Source organism: Patella vulgata, chromosome 5 (assembly GCF_932274485.2).
Source record: "Patella vulgata chromosome 5, xgPatVulg1.2, whole genome shotgun sequence".
Lineage (NCBI taxonomy): Eukaryota > Metazoa > Mollusca > Gastropoda > Patellidae > Patella > Patella vulgata.
The window spans coordinates 40995802-41016094 of record NC_065883.2 but is presented as its reverse complement, the minus strand read 5'-3'; the positions used below and the strand labels follow the sequence as shown (position 1 = coordinate 41016094).

The 20293-nt window shown below is 35.1% G+C and overlaps 1 protein-coding gene across 3 annotated transcripts in view; it reads right to left on the bottom strand.

The window, feature by feature from the left end:
• Nucleotides 1–20293, bottom strand: part of LOC126820661 (probable tubulin polyglutamylase ttll-15) — a 189616-nt gene that overhangs the window by 100737 nt on the left and 68586 nt on the right. For all 3 annotated transcript variants that reach the window (XM_050548783.1, XM_050548784.2, XM_050548786.1), the window contains exon 6: nucleotides 18945–19020. In XM_050548783.1, coding sequence (XP_050404740.1) covers nucleotides 18945–19020 — 76 coding nt within the window. The remainder of the gene's footprint in view (nucleotides 1–18944; nucleotides 19021–20293) is intronic.

Genomic DNA, 20293 nt, shown 5'->3' with positions numbered 1-20293 from the left:
AAGTATGTAACTTTTAAAACCTGTAGGAGGTCACGATGGCTGAGTGGGTAAGACAGCTATCTAGTCGTTCGGATGGGATGAAAACCAGAGGTTCCGTGTACACATTGGCGTGCAAGTAAAAGATCCCTTGACTGTTGGAATTCAATATAAGAGTAGGCCACAGTGCCGCTGTCCAGGCAAAAATTCCCTCATAGCACACTGTATGACGTATGCTCGTCTTCATTAGTGCAGTTCAGAGCAGAACAGTAGGACGTTGAACCCCATTTTATTTCATTTTATGACCTGTAGCTTGTTTACAATTGCTGTTTACTAATATTTATGTAAATATTATGACTTGTGGCTTGTTTACAATTGCTATCTAGGTAAATTTCAGTTAGTGTATGAACCAGATGTGTCAAATAACCTGTTTTTTCCGTGAGACTCATGGATTCACGACCGCACGGGAGGAAATTTCTCACGGAAAATGGTCATGTGCCAATGCTACTTTTCTTTCACAAAGGGAGATAACTCCCTTACTTCCGTTTCATAAATCGACCTCATGATTGGCTGAATTTGACCAGAATCTTTTAATTATTATTATGATTATTATTGTTTGGAGTAAATAAAGTATAATGGTACATGAGCATACTGGATAAAATAGAGACCTGTTCAAGGTTCTTCTCGTTACTGTCATTTTTCCCAATGTCTATGCGATTTTGACAATTCTCACACGAAGGAAAACATTTCACGCACGTGACTTTAGCGATTAGCTTGAAATCGGAAGCCTGAAATTTAGCCGATTTTCAGTCTGCGATTTTGGATTACTTTTTCATTGCATTATATTACTAGCGACATTATTATAATACTTTGATATCGATCCCAATATATGCAAATAATCTGACTCAAAAGTTATAGAAACATAAGTGCAATTACCATTTATGTACTGGAGAGACTAGCGAGAAATGCCGCTCTGACGTCACGTTTCTGGGGATTTCCATTCACGCGATTAAGGCCATAGACTGAAATTTGCTAATTTCGACTAAATGTAGCCTGCTTTTTTATCTGATATAAATATTTTATATATTATCATTCAAATTTTTACAATTTTTATAAGTTTTAGCAGGCTAATATTCGCAGATTTCAGTTTTAAAATTGGTACGAACATGGACCATATAATATTTTAAGGTCCATGGTACGAGCGATTCTATACCGCTTATGACGCCACTCAGATATTATGACTGAAAAGCAATTTTTTGGGTAGCATTTTATGTATATTTTCACAAAAGCTTTAAAAAAAAAATTTCTGTCATTAAAAATATTGACCCAAAACCGAAAAAGCATTTCCAGCAAAAATCAATCTAATTAAAATACAGATCTATATTTCATTTCGTTTTTTATACTTTCGATGGCCTACACTACATGTAGATCTAAAAAGTTATAGTGGGAGTTCACGTCAGATGTCAAATAAGCGACATATGACCCTATAACGTCAGTCATTCGATTAACCAATCAGAATCGATGTTGCAAGTGGCTATGCTTTGCTTTGTTTTGATTTCTATCGCTGCTAATGTCTACCCACAGTTCCGCACAAAAAAGGTCAAGCACTCGATTCGACAGACCATTTGATTGGCTGACCCCTCATTTCAAGCAGAACACGAGTTAAATAACAAGTCTTCCAGATCCTAATATAGTACTAGTAAAGACAAGTAAAACGAAATTTTGAACTATAAAAACGAAACGAAATAGGATCTGTGTTTTAATCAGATTGAGCAAAAATGAGTGCGCAGTGTATAAAGTGCTAAAAAATAATGAATGAAAATGGAGGTATTTGATGAAAAAGAAATATCTCCTGGATTCTCCTGTTTTTTCACTGCTGGATAGATAGAGAACAAGCTAAAAAGAAAGTGATTTTTCCTACAATCAGGGGCCATAATTCAGGAAGTTACAGTCCGATATGCACGAATATCGAAAGGAACTGAGATCTTTGGGTTATAAAATTACATTTCAAGTTTTAACACAATCGGATAAAAATTGTGACCTCTATAGGGTCCACAACCTTGATATACCATATTTTTACGCTATTTGAGAACGAACAGCGGCCATTTTGTCTGTCAATTTTGGGCTGATTTTCACGAAATTCAAACTCAGCCGTCCTTAGGGTGTAACGGTGATATAATAATACAGTTTTTTAAATCGGATAAAAATTATGACCTCTATAGAGTCCACAAGCTAAAAACGCAATTTTTCGTACAATCAGGGGCCATAATTCAGGACGTTACGGTCCAATATGCGCGAATATCGAAAGGAACCGAGATCTTTGGGTTATAAACTTACATTTCAAGTTTCATAAAATTCGAACTCAGCCATCCTTAGGGTGTAACGGTGATATAATAAAACATTTTTTTTACATCGGATAAAAATTATGACCTCTATAGGGTTCACAAGCTAAAAACGTGATTTTTCGTACAATCAGGGGCCATAATTCTGGAAGTAACGGTCCGATATGCGCGAATATCGACAGGAACCGAGATCTTTGGGTTATAAACTTACATTTAAAGTTTCAACAAAATCGGATAAAAATTGTGACCTCTGTAGTGTCCACAAGCTAAAAACGTGATTTTTCGTACAAACAGGGGCCATAATCCATGAAGTTTCGATCCGATAGATGCCAATATCGAAACCAGCCAAGATCTTTTGGAGATAAACCTATATTTCAAGTTTCGTCAAAATCCGGTAAGAATTGTGACCTGTAGAGTGTCTACAAACAAATTGTGGACGGACGGGCGACAACAATATACGTATACATGAAAATGTGGGCGTATAAAAATGTGAACAATTTTTGTCTCCGTAATTCGCATTAGCCGCCATTGGCTAATTCAGTTTTTCGGTCCTAGATTAATTATTTATTGTTCGATTTGTATAATATAAAGTTCATAAGGTCTGTTTTCTGAAATGTCATTTTTCATGTTACTAATAAAGTTTCTTGTCGGCAATGGAAGTGACATAATTTTACCAAAAACTACAATTTTGACAGTTCGGTACCACTTTTTGAAAGCAAATATCATTTTTTTCAAATCTGGTATAACTGAAAGGGCGCGCTCTTTAAAGGCGCACAATAGGCAATTTTGCATGCATCACTTTTCACGTTATTTAGCCTGTAAAAGAGTCAATTATCATTCGGTTTTCAAATTTTTATTGCCATGCCAATTTTGACTAGGACAAACCATTTTAACATTTTCATTGTCACCGGAAATTATGCCATTTGGGCAAAAACTGTATTTTTAGGCTTCAAAACAAATATTTCATTCAAATGAGTCTGATTTGTAATGTTTTTAAAATTATGATATTTGATTCCAATCAGCAAATAGATTGAACCCATACGATCATACAGATACCAGTAAATGGTTTTTAACTTGTACGGTTGCAGAGAAATAGACGATTTTCTACAAGTCATTTTTCATGGTTTTTGGTCTATAAAAGTGGCAATTATTATTCGATTTACATAAAATTTTCACCATGTGATGTCTTATGCCATTTCTGATTTCATAAAACTAATTGAACATTTTCATTATCACCGGAAGTACTGTACACTTTCATGTAACAAATGTATAAAAAGAATTGATATTGCTGGATTTGGTTGATTCGGCGTCCATTTTATTTGATGTGTGCAATACTTATGTGGAAACCTGTTTAATGGTTTCATTGGTACCGGAAGTGACATGTTTAGGGTAACGTGGCACCGGTGAAAGCCTATTGAGATTACTAAAATTATTATTATTATTATTATTTACCGCGGAAGCCTATTTCTCCATGATCGGAAACAGATATCGATCTGGAACCAAATATTCTATCGGGAAACCATGTGGTGGTTACTTGATAAAGTATTTTAGAAACTTCTGCGCAGACCGGAAGTGGCCGAATTTTGAACGGTAGCAATAAATCAAAAAGCGGCTGTTGTTTCGCCAATTCTTTACCTATTTTAAAACAATTCACATTTTTGGAAACCCTGAATCTTTTCCGAGACAATGGCTATCTCACATTTTTCAATTTCGAACATTCGTCTATGGCTTTTGTTGTTCGTAAATTGAAAATTTTAATCTTTACAAAAAACTTTTTTATTTATTAATATTTTTTAGTCGTGTTTTACACAAAATTAACGAGTCATCTGACTTGGGCAAAAATGTGAATTTTTTTGTCTCAGTAATTTTCCTTGGCCGCCATTGGCTAATTTAGTTTTTCAGTCCTGGATTAATTATTTATTGCTCGATTTGTATAAAACAAAGTTCATATACTCCGTTGTCTCAATTGTCATTTTTTTTGATACCGATAGAGATATCTGTCGGCACCGGAAGTGGCTTAATTTTACCAAAAACTACAATTTTGACAGTTAGGTACCATTTTTCGAAAGCAAATATTATTTTTTTGAAAAACTGATATAACTAAAAGAGTGTGCCCTTTAAAGGCGCACAAAATGTTGGGCTCGTTTTTTTAAATTTCGATTTCATTTTTGAGCAAATTCGATTAAGAGTTGAAAAAAGGTGTAAAATTGACCTATTTACAACCCATTCAGGCTTTTCAGATTTTAAAATATTTCTACGTAACATTTATAAACTTGTAGCTATAATCCATATGAAGAAAATGTATGTTAAAATTAGTTTGTAATATAAGCAGTTACCTAGAAATGGGCAATTTTGCATAAGTCACTGTTTTCGTTATTTTGCCTGTAAAATAGTCAATTATTATTGGATTTTCACAAAAGTAACTCCATTTGATTCAAAAAGCAAGGATGCGTCGTATCAAATTGATTACAATTTAAAATTGACACCAGAAGTAATGCCATTTTGTCAAAAAATGCATTTTTAACTTTTAAAATCAATATTTTTTTCAACCACGAATTATTTAATATGTATTAATTTTAACTTTTGGTTTACATTTACATATTAATAAAATTCATACGGTCATATAGATTTAACAGAATTGCTTCTAACTTGTTCAGTTGCAGAGAAATAGGCAATTTTCAACAGGTCACTTTTCAAGGCTTTTGGTCCATAAAAGTGTCAATTATTATTCGATTTTCATAAAATTTTCACTGTGTGATACCTAATGCCATTTACAATTTCATACAAGTAATTTAAGATTTTCATTATCACCGGAAGTAACGTCATTTTGGAAAAAAATGTATTTTTATTCAAATGAGTCTGATTTGTAATGTTTTTAAAATTATATTTGATTCCAATCAACAAATAGATTGAACCCATACAATCATACAGATACCAGAAAATGGTTTCTAACTTGTACGGTTGCAGAGAAATAGACAAATTCTACAAGTCACTTTTCAAGGTTTTTGGTCTATAAAAGTGGCAATTATTATTCGATTTACATAAAATTTTCACCATGTGATGCCTTATGCCATTTCTAATTTCATAAAACTAATTGAAGATTTTCATTATCACGGAAAGTATTGTACACTTACATGTAACAAATGTATAAAATGAATTGATATTGCTGGATTTGGTTGATTCGGCGTCCATTTTATTTGATGTGTGCAATGCTTATGTGGAAACCTGTTTAATGGTTTCATTGGTACTGGAAGTGACATTCACCGAATCAAAACAACTAAAGTGTCATTGGATAGCCCGAACAATGGACGATCGTATGACTTCTAAATGGTAAAAATTCGCTGGTTAGGCAATATATAAAGGGACGCTGAAAATCTAGTATTTTCATTTTTGGGGCCTATTCGGATGCTTTCATCCCGAAAACTTCTCTTATTTCCTTTTTTAAACTTCTGTTACTTAAGAGTCCTAACGGTGGTCTAGGGTGTGAATCCAAATTTAAAAGCCTCAATATAGTATAAATGGTCCAAAAAGGGCCACAATCTTTGAAAAAAGTCGAAAAATCCTTATATCTTCTTCTAATGGAATAAGGGAGATAATACATTGGCATCAGACTACTAATTATTTGATAAATATTGTTAAATATCTTCTGATTTTCCTTTCTTTTAAAAACTGTCCCATGGATATTTCTGAAACTTCTGGTACAGGAAATGAAGTTCCCATACAACGTGTTAAATCTATCCCGACAATGATCCGTAAACCGGAAGTAGTCGAAAAAATATTCGATATTTAAAAAAAACCCAGTAAAAATCGGTGCTCTTGCAAAAATTGTGATTTCACCGTTGGGTGTGACCGGATCAAAACACCTAAAGTATCGTTTGGTAGCTCAATGAATGGGCTTTTAATTGAGAGAATTCCTGTCTGATTCCTGAAAGCCGGTTCAGTGCTGCTTGCAGGTCTAGTTATTATTATTATTATTCCAATTTATTTTTGATTAGATCTCAGCAACTGCTTGTCAGATCGTTACGATTTCTTCAGTTTTACTGGGAAAGTGGGTGTGACTTACAGGATAAAGTTATTTTGAACGTTCTGCGACAATGCGAAATGTCTGAAATCACCGAAGCTATCGTTTTTAGAAATATTGCAGTAATTTTAACAATAATTATTGGATTTTAACTTTCGGTACATTTTGGCATAGCCGGAGAGAGGGCACATAGCTACGCTACTTTTGATTTTTGATTTTCAGCAAATCTTTGCAGATATTAGGCGCCAAATTTCGAAAATTTAAATTTTTACAAAAAATTTTTTTATTTATGAATATTGTTTAGTCATGTTTTACACAAAATTAACGAGTCATCTGACTTGAGCAAAAATCTGATATTTTTTGGTCTTATTAATTTTCCTTGGCTGCCATTGGCTAATTCAGTTTTTCAGTCCTAGATTAATTATCTATTTTTCGATTTGTATAAAACAAAGTTCATATGCTCTGTTGTCTCAATTGACATTTTTTTTGTTACCAGTAGAGTAATCTGTCGGCACCAGAAGTGGCGTAATTTTACCAAAAACTACAATTTTGACAGTTAGGTACTACTTTTCGAAAGCAAATATCATTTTTTTCAAATCTGGTATAACTGAAAGGGTGCGCCCTTTAAAGGCGCACAAAATGTTGGGCCCAGTTTTTTTAATTTTGATTCCGTTTTCGGGCTATTTCGATTAAAAGGTGAAAAAAGGTGTAAAATTAAGCTATTTACAACCCATCCAACGTTTTCATATTTTAAAATATTACTTCGTAACTTTCATAAACTCGTAGCAATAATCTATACGGAGAGAATGTATGTGAAAATTAATTTGTAATATGCGCAGTTGCCGAGAAATGGTCAATTTTGCATGAGTCACTCTTAACGCTATTGTGCCTGTAAAAAATCAATTATTTTTGGATTTTCATAAAAGTGAAACCATTTGATGCATAATGTCAATTGTGACTAGTTCAACTCAATTTAACATTTTCAATGTCACCGGAAATGATGATATTTGGACAAAAACTTTATTTATAGCCTTCGAAACAAATAATTTATTCACATGAGTCGTATTTGTTGTTTGTTTAAGATTTTGATATTTGATTCTAATCAACTAAAAGAATGAACCCATACGATCATATAGATATCACAAAATGGTTTCTAACTTGTTCAGTTGCGGAGAAATAGGCAATTTTCAACAGGTCACTTTTCAAGGTTTTTTTGTCCATAAAAGTGTTAATTATTATTCGATTTTCATAAAATTTTCACTGTGTGATACCTAATGCCATTTACGATTTCATACAAGTAATTTAAGATTTTCATTATCACCGAAAGTAATGTCATTTTGGCAAAAACTGTATTTTTAGCCTTCAAAATAGATATTTTATTCAAATGAGTCTGATTTGTAATGTTTTTAAAATTATGATATTTGATTCCAATCAGCAAATAGATTCAACCCATACGATCATACAGATACCAGACCAGCGGCTGCCAGGCAGTATACGCCCACATTTTCGAGAGATGAATAGAAAACAAGCTAAACGAAAGTGATTTTTCCTACAATCAAGGGCCATAATTCAGGAAATTACAATTCGATATGCGCAAATATCAAAAGGAACCAAGATCTTTGAGTTATAAACTTACATTTCAAGTTTCAACAAAATTGGATAAAAATTGTGACCTCTATAAGGTCCACAACCTTGATATACCATATTTTTACGCTATTTGAGAACAAGGGGCGGCCATTTTGTCTGTCAGTTTTGGGCCAATTTTCACGAAATTCAAACTCGGCCATCCTTAGGGTGTAACGGTGATATAATAAAACGTTTTTTTAAATCGGATAAAAATTATGACCTCTATAGGGTCCACAAGCTAAAAACGTGATTTTTTGTACAATCAGGGGCCATAATTCAGGAAGTTACAGACCGATATGCGCGAATATCGAAAGGTACCAAGATCTTTGGGTTATCAACTTACATTTCAAGTTTCAACGAAATCGGATAAAAATTGTGACCTCTATAGTGTCCACAAGCTAAAAACGTGATTTTTCGTACAAACAGGGGCCATAATCCATGAAGTTTCGATCCGATACATGCCAACATCGAAAGCAGTCGAGATTTTGGAGATAAACCTATATTTCAAGTTTCGTCAAAATCAGATAAGAATTGTGCCCTGTAGAGTGTCCACAAACAATTGTGGACGGACGGACATCCAAACGTCCGGACGGACAGGTGCGAAGGCATAATACGTCCACATGAAAATGTGGGCGTATAAAAATTGTGACCTCTATAGGGTCCACAACCGTGATATACCATATTTTTACGCTATTTGAGAACGAAGGGCGGCCATTTTGTCTGTCAGTTTTGGGCCGATTTTCACAAAATTCGAACTCAGCTGTCCTTAGGGTGTAACGGTGATATATTAACACGGTTTTTTAAATCGGATAAAAATTATGACCTCTATAAGGGTCCACAAGCCAAAAAACATGTTTTTGCGTACAATCAGGGGCCATAATTCATGAAGTTACGGTCCCATATACGCAAATATGGAAAGGAACCGAGATCTTTGTGTTATAAACTTACATTTCAAGTTTCAACAAAATCGGATAAAAATTGTGACCTCTACAGTGTTCACAAGCCAAAAACGTGATTTTTCGTACAATCGGGGGCTATAATCCATGAAGTTACGGTCCGATAGATGCTAATATCGAAAGGAACCGAGATCTTAGGGTGATAAACCTATATTTCAAGTTTCATTGAAATCGGATAAAAATTGTGACCTGTAGACTGTTCACAAACAATTGTGGACGGACGGACAGACAAGGCGACGACAATATACGTCCACATGAAAATGTGGGCGTATAAAAATGGTTTCTAACTTGTACGGTTGCAGAGAAATAGACGATTTTCTACAAGTCACTTTTCAAGGTTTTTGGTCTATAAAAGTGGCAATTATTATTCGATTAACATAAAAATTTTCACCATGTGATGCCTTATGCCATTTCTGATTTCATAAAACTAATTGAACATTTTCATTATCACCGGAAGTACTGTACACTTACATGTAACAAATGTATAAAATGAATTCATATTGCTGGATTTAGTTGATTCGGCGTCCATTTTTTTTGATGTGTGCAATGGTTTCATTGGTACCGGAAGTGACATGTTTAGGGTAACGTGGCACCGGTGAAACCCGTCATTACTGCATCGTAGTTCTAGTTTGTAATGTTTTTAAAATTATGATATTTGATTCCAATCAACAAATAGAATGAACCCACCCATATGATCATACAGATACCACATAATGGTTTCTAACTTGTATGGTTGCAGGGAAATACACGATTTTCTACAAGTCACTTTTCAAGGTTTTTTGTCTATAAAAGTGGCCATTATTGTTCGATTTTCATACATTTTCACCATGTGATGCCTTATGCCATTTATGATTTCATGGAAGTAATTCAAAATTTTCATTATCACTGGAAGTAATGTCATTTTGGCAAAAACTGTATTTTTAGCCTTCAAAACAAAAATTATTCGTTTAACATTATTATATTTGACTCCAATGGACATATAGATTGAATCAATACGATCATATGGATGTCCAAAAATTGCTTCTTGCACCTTCCCTTGTCGAGAAATAATCAATTTTGTCAGGAACATTTTTTAAAAAAAATTTTTCGCATTTTTAATTTTCCATTAGAAAGTCATGATCGGCTAACTTAGCGATAAGTTAGTAACAAATTTTGTCAGGATTGATGTATAGTTTGTTTGAATCGGGCAAAAATTGACCGAGCTGTGTCCATTTGAAGCTACCCAACCCACAAAAGTAAGTTTTGAGAAAAAGCAAGTCAAAGATTTGAAGACGAAAATTGTAGTAAATGCACTCTTTTCGTAACGAAACATCCACAACACATGTAGCATATTCACATGATAGTGTTATACTGAAGAACAATCTATACATTAGTAGTCTATGTTTTGTATATTATAACTTTGATGAGATTACATTCATTTAATCTCATCAATTAATTACCACTGGATCCATTCACTTGATTTGATATTTGTTTCTTTTTTGCTATGTCTATTTTCTGTCTTGTCCGCAGGTTTATCTTGTATATTTTTGTTTTGCGTGTAGTGTGGTTCGCCTGCACTTACTATTAGTGCCAGCTAGTGGCCAGGAAATTCAGGTTGTTGATTGGGTAATCATCAAAGAAGCCGCCACAGCTGTATGCGTGTTCATTTAACATGTGAATTAAAATAAGCTTTTGCATGTACGATAGGTCTATTATTATTTTCAGGTACCGTAATGTCATTTTGGCTTTAATGTAATTAAACAATGACAGACTGTTTTTCCCACTTGAGAATCGTCGCATTTCGTGTTGGTCATTCACATTTTTCGACCCATGGGGATAAAAGAATTTTAAACAATAATATCCAATATATATGGGTCATTCTACAGATTGGGTTCCATTCCAGATCCCGTCAGTTATAGCAGATCTGTAGTAAATAGTAAAAAGGTCAAATGAGTTTTTTTGTAATCATATACATCCTACAATACATATAATGCAATAAACAATACATTTATGACATTTTTATATTCTGGGAGGTAATAAGGCATTTTCACATTATAGAGTGTATCTAAATACTCTATGTCCCAGGACCGGATGCTTTTTAAAATAAGATAATACCACCTATCATATTTGGAAACTTACCTTTTTTTTTGGTCTGATTATGTAGATAATATGTACATGTCCAATCCTTTTGTGAGTTTTAGAAGTCAACTTTCGATATTTTAAAAATATACCAAATTTTAACATTTCCCCCAAAAAATGGTCATTTCCGCGAAAGTGGGGGTCGCACCAGTTTATCAAGTGAATTAATTGCTGTCTGGGTAAACCTTTTTTGTAACATAGAGTTACCGACCTTTATTAACCTAGGCAAATGGCGCCGACATCATCAGCAAATTGATAGTAGAGATACCGACACATTTGTAAGTAATTTTTATGAGTATATTTATTGTATGTCAATCTGGCGACGTAGATTTTAGTGTCAAAAATATATCAAAGCTGTTGATTTTTGCATGTATCTTAGAAACCATCTGATTTTCTTTTAAATGGTATCTGATGGTTGGCGCTAAATATTAGACTCGAATCTCCAGGCTATCTATTGTCCAGATTCGTCAATTCCGCGAATGTCATTTTTGCGATATGTTCAATGGCGTGGTAAATGACTGAATATCGCGGTAATGACTACATATACCAAGAAGACGTTTGTTAGCCAATGGTAATAATAATTTTTGCATAGCTTAGGGTTAGAGTTTAGGTTAAATGACTAAATATCGCGGTAATGACTGAATAACCAAGAAGACGTTTGTCAACCAATGGTAATATAATATTTTACCGTAGGGGTAGGGGTTACATTAAGAATACGACTAACATAATAATAAAAATATTCAGCATGTAATCACGCGTTTTAATTTTATTTATTTCAGGCTATAGATGGGTAAACAAAGAAACTTTTCGGAAAAGGACCGAAAATATCGAAATAAAATTAAAGAAGACCCTGTGAGGTATGCCGAATACCTCAAACGTGAGAGGGAGCGCTATCAAAGAAAAAAAGAAAAGAAACAAGTGAAACTGATAAAAGATCTAACAACAAGAGAAAAAAGACAAAAAAGAAAACAGTGGAGGATAGCACAAAGACGCCATAGAAATAAAGTTGGTGAAGATAGGCATACTAACAGTAATTTGATAACACCCCCTACATCACCTATCGATGATCCCGGTCCTGGTCCCAGTGGTGGTATTAATAATGTATTTAATTTTGATCGACCTTCAAGAGGAAGAAAGCGAGTGCGTCGAGATAGGTCAGCATCGTACAGGAAAAAACAGAAGTTAGAAAGCGAGCTGGAAGGGAAGACGCGATTGTTAGAAAGATATAAGAAAAGATATTACCGAACACTATCACGTCAGCAACAAAATAGTACCCCAGCACCCGAAACCCCCAGGAGTAAAACGGCAAGACTGCTCGGCGGAAGACCTGTTTCTAGTAAAGTCAAAAAAACTTTAATTTTTCATTACTGTTTATCATCCGAATTACAAAAGAAGTTGCAGAAAAGGAGGGAAAGCAAAAGTATTGTCCAAATTTTCAAATCAAAAATTATGGGTAGTTATAAAATGAAATCTTTGGTCAAAGAAACATTTGGAATTAAGAAAGGCAACAGAAATAACAAACGTATCATGAAAAGACACTGCTTACAGCAGCTGCAAAATTCAGTAAAAGAATTTTTAGAAAGGGACGATTCTAGTCGACTTAGTGCTGGAAAAAAATCTACTATAACCAAAAATAAGATAAAGAAGCAAAGGAGATATTTAGTTGACACTCTTAAAAATCTCCACCTGAAATTTCTATCTGAAAGTAACTTTGTATGCTCATATTCACTGTTTTGTAGATTTAGACCATTTTGGGTGTTAAAACCGGACTTGAGTCAACGTGACACGTGTATTTGTCAAATTCACGACAATTTAGCGTTTAAGGCTACTGCCCTGAAACATGCCAGAGCAATTCATACCTCTGATATTGATGAGTTAATTTCCAAGATCTGCTGTGATGTTGAAAACAAAGCGTGTATGTATCGAGAATGCGATCGCTGTAAATTATTCGCTATTAAAACCGACATAGACGAAGAAGGTCAGCAGAAATTTATTACCTGGTCCAAATGGTCGAAAATCTCAGAAAAAAGGCAAAAGAGAAATGCAGATGGATCAATGAAAGATTATACAGCCGTATTTACAGCTAAAGTTACCGACGAATCTAGTATGTGGAAGTTATTGGAGGACTTTAATAAAGACCTTCAGAGGGCGTGTAAGCATGTGTTTAACATCAAGCATCAATATAGTCAAATCAGAAACCTTAAATCTAACCTTGGGGAAGAGAACTGCCTCATACACATGGACTTTAGCGAGAATTATGGATGCAAATATCATGCGCAAGTTCAAAGTGCTCATTTCGGCGCTAGTCATCACCAAGCGTCCCTTCACACATGTGTCCTTTATACATCCTCCTCGACTGTTTCCATCTGTACCATATCGGGTTCACCTCGCAAAGATCCAACAGCAATATGGTCTCATCTAAGTCCTGTTTTCGATATAATTAAATCAGATTTTCCTAAAGTAAAGATTGTTAATTTTTTAAGTGACGGTCCAAGCGGTCAGTACAAAAATAAAACCAACATGGCAATGTTTTCGAGGAAAATATACGACTATGGGTTTATTGGTGGAACCTGGAACTTTCTGGAAACAAGCCATGGAAAAGGAGCCCCAGATGGAATTGGTGCGGTAGTTAAACGTACGGCAGACAGATTAATAGCTGAGAAGCACGATATACCGGATTCCAGGACAATGTATCAAGTTTTAAAGGATAAAACTACGGTAAAGTTATTTTATATCGACCCTGAGAGTATTCCAGATGAATCTAGCACGTTTTCACACGTTTCCCCAGTAAAAGGAACCATGGCACTCCATCAAATAATATCTCGATCACCGGGTATAATTTCGATTAGAGATGTTAGCTGTTTTTGCCAGGGATTAATGTGTAGCTGTTTTCAACCACGAATTATTACCATACTACCTAATCAATACACGGAAAAACCGAGCACTCAGGATGTCACCAACCCTCCTGAAACAAGCAATGGTTTTAAGAGTACATCTATCGAAATCGACGAAACTTTGATTAACAAGTGGTGTCTGGTAAATTATACTATTCAAAAAAAGTAGGGGATATTTGATTTTTAAGTGTTATTAAAGTCACCTAATGAAACTGACGAAGAAACAAATGACAAAATGAAATGAAGTTCACATTCATCGATTTATTCCAAATGATCGTTAGACTAAGTAAGGCACAGACTGACCATTATAAGGGTAAAATGATACCCGGGGGCAAACAGCAAAGTTACCACAGCATCACAACCAAGTCAGTAACGGGTAAATCCTCCTCTGTTTGCCAAACAAGCATTGATCCGACGTGGCATACTCCTAATGAGACGTCTAAGGTCATTTTGGTCCAGATTGTCACATTCCTGTTGCAACACAGCAGCAAATTCTTGGACATTGGCAGGACATTGTTGACGTTGACGTAACCGCTGTCCAAGCATGTCCCAGCCATGCTCGATGGGGGAGAGGTCGGGACTCAGTGCTGGCCAAGGTAATGTGGTGATGTTCTGTTGTTGGAGGTAACCTGTAACGATCCTGGCCCGTGACATCTTGCGTTGTCATCCTGGAAGATGAAACGGCGGCCATGACGTCGTGCGAACGGCACAACATGGACTGCCAAGATGTTGTCCCGGTAGTACTGGCCTGTAACACACCCTGCAACAACATGTAAAGCCGTTCTTCCAGCAACAGTGATGCCTCCCCACACCATAACAGAACCACCCCCAAATCGATCATGTCTGATGACGTTTACGTCTTGGAAGCGCTCGTTTCGACGACGCCACACCCTCCTACGTCTGTCCAAAAAATCAACAGTGAACCTTGACTCATCTGAAAACATCACATTGCTCCAGCGTCGATTATCCCAGTGTTGATGATCCCTACACCAACGACGTCTTGCCTGAATGTGATGATCTCTCAAACAAGGGATCACGCGAGGACGTCGGGCGCGAAGGTGACCCCTATGCAGTCGATTCCGAATCGTCTGGCCACTCACTCTCACACTAGTGTCTGTTTGAAGACGAGCGCTGATCTGATTTGCTGTGATGACACGATTTCTCAAGGCCAAGGTACGGATAAATCGATCCTGGGCTTGAGCTGTCGCCCTTGGTCGACCTGAGCGTGGTCTGTCCTGTACAGATTGTGTATCACGGTATCTGGACCATAGCCTGCTTATGACAGACTGAGAAACATTCATCGTCCGCGCCACAACCGCCTGTGTTGTGCCGATCTGTAGCATGCCAAGGGCACGTAACCTTTCATTTTGGGTAAGCCGACGCATATCAAAATTTGTTTTCTGGTCACTAAAACAATTAAACTGATGTTTCCACCCTGGAATTCAATGCCACAATGACTGTAACATTTAAAGTCAGAGTCGTGCAAATCTTGGGTTGGACCCCCATGATGATCCCAAGCATCACCTGCATTCCATGCGGTAGCTATTGGTGCGTTTGGGCGTCACATGTAACTGGAAATGTTTCTTCTGTTAGGTTCTATAGTGACTTTTTTCGTAGTCATTTGCATATTTTAGTATTATGCCCCCAAAATCAAATATCCCCTACTTTTTTTGAATAGTATATTATGGCTACCTATATCCGGGAATAATAAATGATGTCGATGACGAAGAGATTGAGGTCACCGCAATGAGCAGTGCTGGAAGAAACAGATACTTTTGGCCAAGGATGGAAGATAGGATATGGTATAGTCTAGACAAATTTTTAGCCCTTATTCCAGAACCTCAACCAATTACTGGTCGTCATTTCCAAGTAGATCATGAAATCTTTGAAAAGATCGCCCCTAAATTTGAAAAGTTCACAAAATAAAACAATCGTTATTGTTTTACCATTAACAATTATATGTTATAGAAATTACAGTTGTTTCTTTTAATGGACCCGTACCAAATTAACCAGATATATAGGAGCTGTAGTGGGACGTTAGACACAATTTAAATATACAAATCAATCTTAGTCATTACCGCGAGTCATTGCATGTGTTATTTTTTCTTATTGAACAATCATTGTAAATTGAAATTGTATACTGAATTAAAAGTATTAAAACACATAATAATATTACTTCCATGTGAAATTTGTTTATTTTATCCTTTTGGGGTTATCGTAACGAGTGGATTTGTCATCTACACGAGTATAGGTCAACACCGCTCCTGACAGTCATTTACCGCGATTGGGATTTAAATTAAAAAGTACATAAACATACAATATACATGGTCCAACCTTTCATGTCTTTACTTTCTCAACATACATATCCACCATTTAGAACAGTATATGTGACAACCACTGCCGATAGAGCCACGTGACCGAGTATTAATGTCAGCAAAGTTACGAATTTCATTGTGTTAACACTTTAACATTCAATAAAACGACATAGTATTGCAGTATTTTATTCTTGAAAACAAATTACAATCTAAATCATCAAGCGTTTAATTGATTCGACACACAATTAGACCACAATTATAAATTGATATATTATTTTTTCGCTGTTTTGATGCTGTCGCGGAAATGACGAAGTGTACCTGAGACGTCTCCGTAATTTACATACAATTACGAAAGTAAACATTAGGTAAACTGCTCATATACAAAATAACATTAAAAAATGGTTCAACACTTGAAATGTAATTCATTTATGTGAAATCGGGTAACAGTATTTGTGAAAATTTTTAATCTCAAAATGGCACCCAATCTGTAGAATGACCCATATGCATTCCTTACTTTGCATGCCGTATGAAGAAGCGACAGTAAATGGAATTCAGTTATCAATAAAATTCTCTTCGAAAAGAAAATTATTGGCTATTTTGTTTATTTCCATTTAAGGCCTATAAATTATTTTTTTTAAAGATGAAATAAGATATCAAATAATCACCGCTTGGAATAATTATTCGGAGTAAATAATGAGTTGCCGACGACTTTATCATTGATCTGTGACAGTTGATTACTATTACTCAATGACACACCCGCTTGTCGATTAATTTATACGATCAGAATTAATTTTTTTTCTGCCACTTATTTGAGTGCATGTAGGTACCCAAAAACATTATCACCAAAACTAAATATCTATCGTCCGCTCGAACCAGCCGCATAACCATAATGCTTTGCATGTAGTGTCTGGGCCAATCAGCAAAATGAAATGAAATGAAATGGGGTTTAACGTCCTTCTGTTCTGCTCCTATACTGGGCTAATGAAGATGGGCATACGCCATACAGTGTGCTATGAGGGAAATTTTGCCCGGACAGCGGCACTATCGCCTACTCTTTGTCGAATTCCAACTGCCAGGGGATCTTTTACGTGCATTCCAATATACACACGGGACCTTGGTTTTTTGTTTCATCCGAAGGACTAGACAGCTGTCCTTGTCAGGCCCTCCATCCTGCATCACTGACAAGGGGAAACCACACCGGAAAATCTGGATGAACTTTCTCAGTCAATGCAGGGATCGAACACCCGACCTCCAGGCTAGCGAGCCAGCGTCTTACCCACTTAGCCACGTGATCCCCGCCAATCAGCAAACAAGTTGTGTAGACAGTATACTAACAAGCAGAGTTTGTTTACATTTTTTTGGGGTTTTAAAACTCGATTGTATCCGTTCAAAATGAAATCATTGGCAATATTTTGGACATATTTGTAAACTAGAGATTCTCTGCTTTACAACGATGCCAATTATTATGTAAGAGGAATGACCAGTCGTCCTGCTGCAAGCAAAGAAAAATAAATAATTTCGCTGAGAATTTTAAGAAATAGGACAGACTTAAGAATACAGTACTCTTACAAAACGTCCCAATAAAGGTGTTTTAAAATCTTTTATTGCTATTTTGATCTTTTGTGTCGATAGATACTATAGTATATTTATACACTCATTTTTGTGAAAATCTCAATTTCGATCAAAATCAATATTTTCACTTATTTTGTCTCTAGTTCAAAATTAGATAATGCGCATTCCATCTCATTTTGACAATGTGGAAATTACTATTTTAAATGGATTATAATACTACGACCACGTTAAGATGAGCATCTATGGGTGCACATTTTTTTTTAATTAAACGGGTCATCTAATAGATAAATTACTTACCTGGGAATTGATTTTCTATATATTCTGTAACTTATTTGTCAATGTGGAAATTAGTATCTTTAATGGATAATAATACTACGACCATGGTAAGACGAGCATCTATGGGTGCACATTTTTTTATAATTAAACGGTTCATCTAATAGATAAATGCTGTTGCTAAATAAAGACGAGCATCTATGGGTGCGCATTTTTTTATAATTAAACGGTTCATCTAATAGATAAATGCCGTTGCTAAATAAACATTACTTTAACTGATACACGCTTTTCGGGGAAATTATACCATTTATCTAATAAATAAACGCCTTTGATAAATAAACGGTACGTTGATTGATACACGCTTCTTGGAAAATTACACTGTTCATCTAATAAATAAACGCTGTAGATAAATAAACGGGACGTTGATTGATACATGCCTCTCTGGAAAATACCAGCCAACTACACAATAGTGGCAATGACACGATTTTTGGAAGTTATAAATGATTTTTAACTGCTGTCAAACAATGATTTGAAAGTAAACCATATGTATAGTTTCTCAGGTTAAAAACACACAAGTAAACAGTACGCGGGTTCCAGTGTAAAGTTATGTGTCCCAAAGCATCAACCAATAAAATTGCTTGCAGAAAAAAACTCATCAACGAACTGCATCAAGGCATTCACCTAATAAACACCTACACTAAGTTTGAACATTCTAACAGTTATTGTATCCCCAAAACAGAACCCATTTTAAACACGACAGTCCCCTGCTCTTACAGTGTAACTAGTGCTAGATTAAGATGCACAGGGGCCCTGGATATAGATCTACACATTGTATAATTATACCAATTTACCTTTAACTGACTTTATCTGTATACCACGATGATTATTACTTTTCTGTACCCACATGGTATCAACATGTTTTTTTATCTGTTAAACAAATATTATTTTATGAATTATGTATTATTATTATATAATAGTGTTTTATACACATAAAGTTATATAATATCAACATGTTTTTTTATAATAATTAATAGCTATGTTTTACAGAGACACAATGAAAACATACCACTTTTATAAATGGATGAGTGTAAATCTAATTTGAGAGTTAAACTTTAATCTTCTAATTCTGAATGTAACAACATCAGATCCTGACGATATCATGTGAATATGATGTTTTCACAATTGCGTAAAATGTGTCACAGATCAATTCTCTCAAAATATTGAATTTGGAAGAAAGGGAAAGTTAAAAATCACAATTTTATGGTGCAGACATGAGGTATAAAATGTGGCTTTTAAAAAGCTAGGGTCACTACATTTCCTGCTATTCTGTGAAAGACATAACTATATGCCACAGCTGACCCCTGAACACTGAGAACTGGGCATTGTATTAACTGCAGATGGCATCTATACCAGAGACATTGCCCAAAGGTATGTATGTCATCACACCACCATCCTGAGATTGGCCAATTGTTTCCAACCTGTTTACTTGCATATTCAACTGATTTCAACAAAAAATAACACTAATTATGTGTTGAACGATGTTGTGGGGGTTTCATATTTGACAGATTTTGACAACCACGTATTGCAGGCAAAATAACGCCAAAAGTGACGCATGCAAATTTGCCTATTTCTCGGCAACTGCTCATATTACAAACTAATTTCGACATTGATTGTCTTTGTATACATAGATGCTATAAGTTTATCAATATTACATAGAAATATTTTAAAATATGGAAAGCCTGAATGGGTTTTTATCTGTTAAAAAAAAATATTATTTTATGAATTATGTATTATTATTATATAATTGTGTTTAATACACATAAAGTTACATAATATCAACATGTAAGACAGTTGTGACAAATACCCAAGAATACCCATGAATTTTCCCACGCATTATTCACAGTCGTAAAAATATTCCTAGTAATCCTAGCACCTGTTGGAAACATTCGTTGTGCATGCAGATTGAACCTGAATACCTAAGTTTGTTGAAAATCAATAGGATTCTTCGTCTCATGACCTCGAACACTATGTATAAATTCAAAATCAATCGGATATTAACTTTAGCCTCTAGAGTGTCCAGAATTTTTTTTGAAGAGATCAAGGACCATAACCCTGGTAGTAATTATCGGAAATCGTTGAAAATCAATAGGATTCTTTGTCTCATGACCTTAAACACTGTGTATAAATTTAAAGTCAATCG